The sequence below is a fragment of the Sphaeramia orbicularis genome, chromosome 14 (genome assembly GCF_902148855.1).
Source record: "Sphaeramia orbicularis chromosome 14, fSphaOr1.1, whole genome shotgun sequence".
Taxonomy (NCBI): domain Eukaryota; kingdom Metazoa; phylum Chordata; class Actinopteri; order Kurtiformes; family Apogonidae; genus Sphaeramia; species Sphaeramia orbicularis.
Window position 1 is genome coordinate 11,444,014 of NC_043970.1, and position 11,757 is coordinate 11,455,770.

At 37.3% G+C, this 11,757-nt stretch overlaps 1 protein-coding gene across 1 annotated transcript; it reads right to left on the reverse strand.

Annotated features, from left to right (window-relative positions):
* Positions 1-1,275: 1,275 nt before the first annotated feature.
* On the reverse strand, positions 1,276-11,251 carry LOC115433249 (solute carrier family 22 member 5-like). The gene is made up of 10 exons (XM_030154558.1): positions 10,844-11,251; positions 8,359-8,462; positions 8,114-8,268; positions 6,594-6,765; positions 6,352-6,478; positions 5,730-5,830; positions 5,387-5,601; positions 3,765-3,947; positions 3,191-3,326; positions 1,276-1,395 (listed from the first exon to the last, which is right to left on the reverse strand). The coding sequence occupies exons 1-10, from the start codon at positions 11,249-11,251 to the stop codon at positions 1,320-1,322; spliced, it is 1,677 nt and encodes a 558-aa protein (XP_030010418.1). The 3' UTR covers positions 1,276-1,319.
* Between the last annotated feature and the right edge of the window lie 506 nt (positions 11,252-11,757).

The window sequence follows — 11,757 nt, forward strand, 5'->3', positions numbered from 1 at the left end:
TCTCTGGGCTGAAGCTCATTTAAGGTGGACTGTAGAAAAGTAGAAAACTCTGGTCAAAAGAATCAAAATCTGGAATCCTTTTGGGAAATCATGGACGCCCTGTCCCCCAACTTAAAGGGGAGAGGGACCGTTCAGGTTGGTACCAGGTTTTACCAGAAGCCTCATTCAGACCAGCATTATGTAGAGGTGATTAAACCACAGTTTTACCTTAACAATGACCTTATTTAATCATCATTATTAGTTTTTAAACAAAGGGACTTTAGTTATGGCTGATCTAAGATGAGGTGAACACCAGGTGTCAGTATTGTCTTTATCAGTCCTGTCCTTATGCATCACTATGTGCACCACTAGATGGCGCATTAGTATAAACAATATGGAATTTAATAGAGCTTAGAATGAAGGGGAAGTACAGTGCATTGCACATTTTTGAAGCGTTGTAATCTCAATATCCGATTTTTATAGTCACAAACATGCTTTAATATGAAACACTCAGGTCTGATGTGGCGGCATATGATGTAAAAGACACTTTTATTTCTTTTTAAATTTTGTTTAATTTATTGAAAAGGCACATGTAAATGACTACAAACCTGATCTGCCAAACACTAGTATGTATACACAAAGGCTAAGTTTAAGTAAATAGTGGAACATGTTTTGCATTTATCAGAATTAAATGACAGAAGTGATGTGGGGCTGGAAGTTTCAACAGTAGTACATTATTGGAGTAACCAGATCCCAGATCTTAACCCAAAAGTACATACATGACTGATAAACCTGTAGCATGCACCAGACATCAAATCTGCCAGAAGTAATGGGTAAAAAATCCTGCAGAGTTTTGTGCTGTAGACAACTTGAACACAACATTTCATTCAAGATTCACTATTAAAAGGCGATGTCAGCAAACATCAACAAAGCACATGTTAACCTTTGTACCTGAAGGTGATACAATAAGTAAAAAAAAAAAAAAAAAAAAAAAAAAAAAATTCTCTGCTCTTCCTCTGAAATTTCACTTCAATCAAATAAGGTAGATGGGTCAATTGAACAAAGAAAGGAAATAGTGAAAGTAAAGATTCTTTAAGAGTTTAAATACATTTTGACATTCCTTTGTAAACCTACAAATTCACAAACATCTAGAAAAAGATACCAACAGTATCTAACTTTTATAGTATATAACAACATATATTCGACAATGTGTTTTGCAATAAGTTAAGTGAGTGAAAAACATATTCATAGGGCTAGGTATTCACTAGTCTACTTTAAAATGCTTTGGACATTTCTTCACAGTATGTACAGTACAAAAACAGTTATTAACATAACAATAACTACATCTTGGTTTCTTTATTTGAATAATCAGATGTGCTGTTTCCACATTCAGCATCTTCTTTTTGTCGTCTTCTCCTGGTGGGACATTAAGATATTGGTTAGAATCATAGGAAAAACACTTAAGTTTATGACACTATCAATTATGTCTATACTAACATATTTATTTTTATTTAGAGGAGGGATGTCAAACATATGGCCGGGGGCCAAACTGGCAAGCCAAAGGTTCCAATCCAGCCAGTAAAATGAATTTGCAAAATGGAAAAATTACACTGAACATATTAACAGTCAAGCGTGTCAAATTGCAATTATGAAACTATTTATAATTGTAGACTATTCTCACAAGAAAATGTGAATAACCTAAACAAATATGAATAACCTGAAATGTTTTAAGAAAAAAAAAGTAAAATTTTTACAAAATAGATTCACTGCGATCTGTAAGTTGTGTTAATGAGAAGCTGAGACATAATATTCTTGAAATTGTACTTATTTTTCTTAACAAGTGTCAGGTTTACATGGTTGTTGAGGTTATTCATATTTTCATAATGCAATCTGACTTTTTTCACACTAAAACAAAGTGAAAAATTTGGATTATTAGGTATGTAAAACTTATTAGGCCTATTATTATACTGGTCCAGCCTGCTTGGGATGACATTGTACTTTATGTGGCCCCTGAACTAAAAGGAGTTTGACGCAGATGAATTAGAGGTTTCTTAAATTATTTTATGTGGCAGGAGTATAAGGTGGAAACCATGAGTAAATTCTTTTTTTTTTTTGTCAGTTTTTTTTTAATCTTTGGTATATACAGTATAGACTTTCTTATACTGATCAACCATAACATTCTAACCTCTGACAGGAGAAGGTGGTAATTATATCATTTCATTGCAGTTGCTTTCACCGGATTGGATAGATTAGGCAGCAAGTGAACATTTAGTCCTTGAAGCTGATGTGTTGGAAGCAGCAAAATAAACAATATAAGGCACTGGGTGACTTCAACCAGGTCCATATTGTAACAGTGACAACTAGGTCAGAGCATCTCCACAACTACAGGTCTTGTTGGATGTTCCTGATCTGCAGTGGTTAATATCAACCAAAAATATACTAAGGAAGGACATCCCAGCCTGAGGGCCATTAAGTAATTAAGTCCAAACCATGGAAGTCCACCTCTCTACTTCCAGGACTTCATGGATCTGCTGTTTACATCTTGGTCCAGATATCACAGCACAACCTCAGAGGTCTGGTGGAGTCCAGGCCTCAGGTCAGAGATGTTTTTGTGGAGACAGGTGGAACTACGCAATATTACACTGATGGTAGAATGTCTTGCTCCTATAAAGGCTTGATTAGTTGCGACCTGGTTGTTGTTCTTTAGATACTTTTGGTAGGTCCAAACCACTTTACATTGGGAGTGTCCAACAAGATCTGGATATACTCTGACCCAATGATTTGATCATCACAAATTTCTCATTCAGATCCATACTCTTGTCTATTTTGTCATTTTCAACACAGCTTTGAGGTCTACATGTTCACTTGCTGCCTAATATTTCCCATCCATTATCAGGTCCCATTGGAATGAGATACTCAAAATGAATACCATTGTGTCAATGGTCAGAATTTTATGGTCAATCAGTGTAAATTTAAAAACAAGCAAAACTGTATTACTGTGCAGGGGCTACTTGGGCACCAGTGCAGTAAAAACAAAAACAAACAACAACAACAAAAAAAAAACAATTAAGATGAACTTAATATTTATTGGCAATTCTGCTGCAGGATGGGGTCTGTGGTGTCAAAGCTGTAGTTTTATTTTATTTAATTTTTTTTGGTTTATAATGCATGCATGTACACTGAAAAGCAAGTTGAATATGTGTGAACAAACCTGCATATCATTTGCATTTGTGACATATTTTCAGGCAAAGGCTTTCCAAATGTCTCTGGAAGAATCAGACATACAGTGGAACCAAAAATAGCCAGACCACCCATCAGTATGTATGGGAGAGACTTGTAATATTGACCTGAAAAACAGAAATTTGAGGAAACCAGATGAATGTTGTGCAAGGCTTTGTTTCACCCTCACCACACAAACCAGTTAGATTGATAATTTAAATCACCCTAAGAGATCCTTGTCCCTGGATTAAACCTGAGCTATTAACATTTTATTACTATTACTATAATACTACACTATACTACTATACATACATACATATATATATATATATATATATATATATATATATATATATATATATATATATATATATATATATATATATATATATATATATATATATATATATATATGTATGTATGTATGTATGTATGTATGTATGTATAGTAGTATCACCATGCTTATTGATATAAAATAAACCACTTTATTGAGTCTAAGAATGTAGAGGTCTCTTTACATGTTATAGCCTTGACATTGAATAAATGCTGAAATTAGAAAATCATACCTAAGTAAATGATAAAAGGGGAAATGATTGTGCCAATGCGAGCAGCCATAGAGCAACATCCCATCGCTGTGTTTCTGATAACAGTAGGGAAGATCTCCGATGAGACAGCGTACACCACACAAAATGCAGACGTGATACCAAACTTCCCCAACATCTCAAGGAGTACGGCTATAGCTGGTAAATCTAAGGAAAAACATATTTCAAAAAGAAAAGAGCACAAGAAAAATTAGTAGTTAATGGATTCATGTATTTAGAACCTTTTAACATCCAATCAGGTCGCCGGTGACAAATTTTAGGGTTAAGGTTGGTCTTATATTTGAGCCATGTTTAATCTGATGTAGGTTTGATTGTTTTTCAGCTTCATGTTTAATATGAAAAAATTAGAGGTTATTCCCTTTCAAATGCAGTTGGCTTTACACGTGTGTTGTTCTAACACTAACCTTGGGTTATTATGTTCTATTTTCTGCATTATAATTAGCTAATACTATTATAAAGCATCAACTTCAAATCCTTTTTGTGTGTAAAAAAATATTTTTATTTACACTGTCTGGCCAAAAAGTGGCATATTTCATTGACTCGCCATTAGCTTTGGTCAATGGACGCAGTCACTGTGGCATCATTTAGGCCACACATTGCTTATGTGACGTCACAAGTCCCATATCATTTATTTCTGTCCATAGTTGCATTCATTCCCAAACATCCAAAAAGATTCTCATAGGGGTTGAGGTCTTGAGATGGCCCCATTTTATGAACACATAACATTGTTGAACCTTGACTTGACCAACTGAAACAACCCCAGATCACGACACTGCCCCCACAGGTTTGTACTGTAGGCACTAGGCATTATGGGTAATCACTTCATTCACCTCTCTGCACTCTGCACTCTGGAACAGGGTCAGTCTGGACTCAGCAGACCACATGACATTTTTCCATTGAAGCACAGTCCAATCTTTATGCTCTCTATCAAACTGATGCTAGTTTTATTTTAGAAATGAGAAGCTACTCAGTGCATCAGTTTGAGTTTAAGAATTTTTTGCAGCTAAAACATATTAATCACGGCAGCATTTATCCAATGGAAGGGTCTGGATTATTGGATTAGTTTAACCCAGGTGGAGACTTACTTAATGAAAAAAAAAAAAAAAATCTGATAATTGTAACTCTTAACATAATGCTTCCTTTTTGTCCTCTGGTGAAATATTGAGGTGGCCCTGGACTGAAAATGATTTGGAATAAGGCACTCATACAACTATCCTTTTCAGAGTGCTGTATTTGCCCCTCCACTGTTACAAGAACTCCATCTTGAATGTCCATGAATCTTAAACCTTTTCTTTGTATTTATACGAATTATTCCAAAAAATATGGTTGAATTATGAACTTTAGTTATGACACAGAAACTAGCGATTGGTATTATTTTATAATCTAACCTTAACCCTGACCATAGTGCGAGAGAAGAGGAGAATATCATTTACAGGAATTTTGAACTTTTATTGTGACGTTTTTTAAAATTTTTTTTTTCTTTTTTTTTTTTTATTCCAGCCAATTTATGACAGATTTATGATCTGTTGTTCTAAAGCTCTCTTAGTTAACATGACAACTTGCACACACAATGCTGCAAGCTTTACCTATTGGAATAAGGTGAACACAGAGGATCATAACACCACCGACGAAGAGTGTCGATGACTGGCAGATGTGTCTGGAGCAGAACTTTAGAAGCACCAGGGCAATAATATAAGCTGGGACCTCTGTCAAAGCAGATAGGAAGCAGTTCATGTATGGGTCACCATGTAGGTTTGAGGTGTTTAGGAGTAGCGCGTAGTAGCTAATGGTAATGACAATCCTGCAGAAAAACAACAAAAACAAGCTCAATTAGTAAAACAGGAAATATAAACATTATTTTGGAAGCAGCTTTTTTACCTTAAAAAAAAAAAAAAACAACAACATTGAATCATATGTTGATGGACATACCACAGTAGAGAGCAGAGTAAAGTTAGAAAAAACAGGTTCCAGTTGCTCAAGATATCCAAAATGTTGTACTTCTTGTTTTTTGTGGCCAACGCATCTTCAACCTGGGAAAATGTTAACAATTTATAATAATGTTTTTGTACAAATAAGAACACCTAAAGTATCCAATGATGAATCTCTGCATGTTCGTGAAACACCAGTACCAGACAAACCCACAAGATATAACTGTAAGGGAGGATCTTCTTAAATGACTTTATGTTCTTATGTTGGTGTTTGGGTTATGATGTAAGATAAACTAAAATGCTGAGACAAAGTTTTCTCTCTTCTCTAAATGATCAAATCCATTATATTCTTTTAGTACTCTTATAAACTAATAAACAACAAAAGAACTGGCTGGTACACAGACAGATGAAGCAATAAATTCACCTGGAAAAAGGTTTGGCTGACCTGATCTGGTACAACTTCACAGATTAGTTTAATGATGGAAGTCAATGGTTATTACATTAGATTAAAAAGTGCTTGTTAGCTATGTCAATAATTTAACAAGAAAACAGCATGCCGCAAAGACAGTTTGATTTTTGGGAGCAGGGAAGCTCCGTTGAACTCAAGAATCATGTGTACCTACCTCATCTTTTGTAAAAATAGGCTGTGGGACCTCAACTTTATTCCTCTTTGCAGCATCTTTCAGTATGGCCTCTGCCTCCTTTATTCTTCCAACAGAGAACAGCCAGCGAGGAGACTCTGGTATTAACCTGGTGAAACAATCCCACAGATATATGATTACATCTGCAGGACTGAGTGCAACATGCCAGAGGACTTTCTACTACAAGGCAAAATGAGGAGAATGTATCATGTAAATTTTCTTACCACCACAGAGGGATGTAGATCAGGCCAGAGGCAGCCATGGGAATCAGTAACATATGCCATTCTCGGATGAAGTAAGCCACACCAGGCATCACCAGGTACCCAATAGCTGAGCTCATGAAAACACCAAGGGAACCGAAGACCACACGGGCTTTTGGGCTTAAAGTTTCTGTACCTGTAGCGGAAGTTGATGAACAAAAAAAGTAAAGAGCAAATCCAACAATCCTGGAGGCTAATTCAACCCAATTCTAGAAAAAAACTACACAAAGGTATAAATGCAAAACCATATTATTTGATAACAGGAGGGCATTCAACTATGAAGCATGTTGTAATGTGACTTTTTCAAAATGCTTCGCAGATAAACTTCAAATGCCACAATCAACTGAACCAAACATTAACATTAACATTAAATTAACAGTAACAGTAAATTAACAGTAACATTAAATTCATTCATTCATTCTCTGAACCCGCTTTATCCTCACTAGGGTCATGGGAGGGGTGCTTGAGCCTATCCCAGCTACCTGTTGGTGAAGGCGGGGTATAACCTGGATGAGTCGTCAGTTCATTGCAGAGCCGACACATACAGGGTGGGGAAGCAAAATTTACAATATTTTGAGGCAGGGATTGAAAGACAGTGTATGACCAATTAGTTTATTGAAAGTCATGAGAATTTATTTGCCACAAGAAAATTTACATAATAGAAAATGTTTTTATTCTATGTGTCCTCCTTCTTTCTCAGTAACTGCCTTCACACGCTTCCTGAAACTTGCGCAAGTGTTCCTCAAATATTCGGGTGACAACTTCTCTCATTCTTCTTTAATAGTATCTTCCAGACTTTCTCGTAATAGTTTTGCTCATAGTCATTCTCTTCTTTCCATTATAAACAGTCTTTATGGACACTCCAACTATTTTTGAAATCTCCTTTGGTGTGACAAGTGCATTCAGCAAATCACACTCCTTGATGTTTGCTTTCCTGATTACTCATATGGGCAAAAGTTTCTGAAAAGGTATGGATAATAGTGTTAGGTATGATTATGACATCAATATATGTTTTTTTTCAAAACAATTGATGTAGTGCCTGCTGAGAAAAAACAACTAAATGTTCATTGTAAATTTTGCTTCCCCACCCTGTAGAGACAAACAACCAATCACTCTCACATTCACATCTATGGGCAATTTTTTTAGATTGACCAATTATTCTATCCCTGCGTGTCTTTGGATGGTGGGAGGAAGCCGGAGTACCCGGAGATAACCCACACAAACATGTGGAGCACATGCTAACTCCACGCAGAAAGGTCCCTTGTTGGAATCAAACCCAGGACCTTCTTGCTGTGAGGTGGTGGTGCTATCCACTGCACCACCATGTCACCCCCAACATTAAATATTAACAAATGCACATATTCACTTATGCTTGAAAAGGCAACCTGATACATTTGAACACACTGATTAAAAATAAAAAGAACCAGTGTATGTTGTTCCTTATGAGAATAATCAGAAATGCTTGAAGTCCTGAAAAAGCATACCTAGTACAAATGCAATAATATAGTTGGAGAATCCTCCAGCACCAGCAAAGAAGAAAATAAGGGTGAATATCTCCCAACTTGGGGAAAAAATCTGCGCTGTGATCGACAAAGTTTGAAGAAACATCATGAAGAAAAGTGCAGGTCTCCTTCCAAATCTGTGAATGAAATGCAGTACATAGTTGCATTAGTTTAATAAACATGCCAAAGAGAGTGTCAAAAAAATGTATATAATACTGTGTACAGACCTGTCAGACAACTGGCCTGAGATAAACGCTCCCACCAGCACACCCACGTAATGAATAGAGTTGGTCAATGGAACTTTGTATGCGTTGTCACAGACCAAGTCCCACTGCAAGACATACACATCACCAGCATTAATTAGTGGTGGAAATTAATATTTTCCAAAAAGTAATATTTATTGCTGGCAGAAAATCAGCAGCAGGGTTATTAGTAAGGCTCTACACACTGTTACATTAGAAACAGTATATATACTGTGTATGTATATATATATATATATATACACAGTGTATATACAGTATATACAGTGCTCTGATTTCATGACTTTAAAATGAACTGTTAGATCTATTGAGGAATGAGGTCAACGTTACATGGGGTTAATTTTTTCTCCTATAAGCTTATTGATTAACAATTTAGGTCTACAGTTAGACATAAGTGATTATAATGTACCTTAGCTCGCTCTCTCCCTCTCTCTCTCACTAGCGTAGTTTAGCACGCTTTGGGTGCTGTGAAAAGTGCTATAGAAATCTGATCCATTTTATTTATTACCTCCGCCAAGGAGGTTATGTTTTTGCCAGGGTTTGTTTGTTTGTTTGTTTGTTTGTTTGTCTGTTTGTTTGTTTGTTTGTTTGTCTGTCCATTAGTGTGCAACATAACTCAAAAAGTTATGGACAGATTTGGATGAAATTTTCCGGGTTTGTTGGAAATGGGATAAGGAAGAAATGATTAAATTTTTGTGGTGATCGGGGGTGGGGGGGCCCACGGGGGGGCCCACGGGGGGGCCACTGATCAGCCTGAGGTCTGCGCTCTCCGAGTGCTTCGAGTTTATTTATTTATTTAAAGAGGTATACAAGGGTTAGGGTTATCCCTAACCCTAACCTTAACCCTAACCCAAGGGGCTATCATGGAAGGACAAGCCCTTGCATGGCATGTACCACAGGCAAATTGAGGAAGTGGCTGATATTGAGAAAACATGCCAGTGGCTGGAAAAGGCTGGACTGAAAGACAGCCCAGAGACACTATTCATGGCTGCACAAGAACAGGCCCTGAACACTAGAGCAATAGAGGCCGGGGTCTACTACACCAGACCAGACCCCAGGTGTAGGCTGTGCAGAGAAGCCCCTGAGACAGTCCAGCACATCACAGCAGGTGATAGAGAACAAACAGGCCAAGATCCTGTGGGACTTCTAGATCCAGACTGACAACATAGTGATGGCCAATCAGCCTGACATAGTGGTGGTTGATAACGTCGGAAGACAGTGGTAGTGATAGATGTAGCAATTTCAAGTGATAGCAACATCAGAAAGAAAGAACACGAGAAGCTCGAGTAATACCAAGGGCTGAAAAGGAGATAGAGAAAATTCGGGGTGTGAGGGCAACATTGGTCCCAGTAGTGATCGGGGCACTTGGGGCAGTGATCCCCAAGCTGAGAGGATGGCTCCAGCAGATACCAGGAACAACATCAGAGATCTCTGTCCAAAAGAGCGCAGTCCTAGGAACAGCTAAGATCTTGTGCAGAACCCTCAGGCTCCCAGGCCTATATGTGTCTGTCTGTCTGTCTGCCTGCCTGCCTGCCTGCCTGCCTGTCTGCCTGTCTGCCTGTCTGTCTGTCTGTCTGTCTGTCTGCCTGCCTGCCTGCCTGCCTGCCTGCCTGCCTGTCTGTCTGTCTGTCTGTCTGTCTGTCTGTCTATCTATCTATCTATCTATGAAGCAGTGTGTCCTGACAAAAATCTGGCATTATGATACCAATGACAATATGAGGTCTACAGTTCAATATTTTTTAAAGTCATTCAGCAGCCTTTTTACAATTATTATTGAAGCATATTTATTTTTTAATAGTATCACAATATACAGTTGAAATTATTGAATGTTACCAAACAGCAGGGGAGAGGAGAGTGGAAAACAACCATATTAGTTTAGAATGGATTTTTTCCTCTCATTTTTCTTGTTTCTGCTACACAGTGGGTGACTTCCAGGGTTAAGGTACATTATAATCACATGTCTGACTGTGGACATGAATTATTCATCAACAAACTCATAGGAGAAAATTAAACTGACCCCATGTAACCTCAGCCTTGTTCCTCAATTGATATAAACAATTAATTTTATGGTCATGAAATCAGGGCAATTCCTATTTACAGGTGATATTGTACCATTGAAACCACAGCACAGACATTATATTGCACTTCAGCAATTATCCACCCAGTTCCCACTGAATCTTACACAGCTGACTTTCAAGTAATGATAATGTTCTTAATTACTATAACCTGGATCAGGTTATACTGTATATAAATGTATATGATTAGTGAATAAGCGTTTCTTGTTCCATAACTATGGTGAGTACTGTGTGAATATGAATGTAGTACTTTTATTTTGAAGTAATGTTTATGTTAATCATATAACTGAGGTGGTTTAATTTTTGTGATTTGAACCATGTCTAATAAAGACTAAAAATTAGGCAAAAGTACAAAAGTCAATCAATGATTTACTCACCTCTGTGACAATGGTGGACTGGTAGATTTCTTTGCTGTACGTCCATCCGTCCAGACAACGCTCCAAAGGAATCTGACTCACATTCACATCTACATCTGGGATTAGATTACTTTGAGAGTACTCCCTGACAAGCTCCAGATTAAGCCTCGAGCACGAGCTACGCTTTGTGATGCCGTCAGCAGTCTCCAATGGGATCGTCACATTCCTCCACATCTCACTGATGCTATAGTTTTCTGGGATTGTACACTCATGAGGTGGGGTATCACCTACAAATACTATGTAAACGCCAATAAACCCATTGGGGAATATGCTGACAGCCAGGGCCAAAAAAAGTCTTTGCTGGAAAGGTCCCCATGATCCAAGGAAAGATGTGATGGTGTCATAGTCTCTAATCGTGCAGCCTCCCATTGTACAGTTGATATTAACTAAGAAGCAGAAGATTAGAAAAGACAGCTCATCTGAACACAGGAGTTGTTGCTCTACACCAAGCACCTGTCTGACTCTGACATATGAACTCCAAAGCTGAGTTCAGCTTTTATAACAGCCTCATCGGATGTGGGAGGTTACACATTTATCTTTGAGGTAAGAATGTCATGATCTTTTACAAGTGTCGTATAAATATGCTTTAATTTGATTAGTCAGTAAAGAAAACTTTTTTCACTCTGGCAATAAAATATTTAAAATATAAATTCTACAAATGACACAATGAATGATCCATAAACGCAGGAAAATCATTTTCATGCACAACTGAAACTGTAGTAAAGAGTCAGTGTTTTCATGTTCTCTGATTGAATTTTTTTCTTGACCATAGACAAAGACATTAATTTCACAGAAGAAGACACACTTTTTGCCAGATATTGCCACTATCTGATCTCTATCTGGTCATGTTTGAGTAGCATAAAGTGAAGATTACT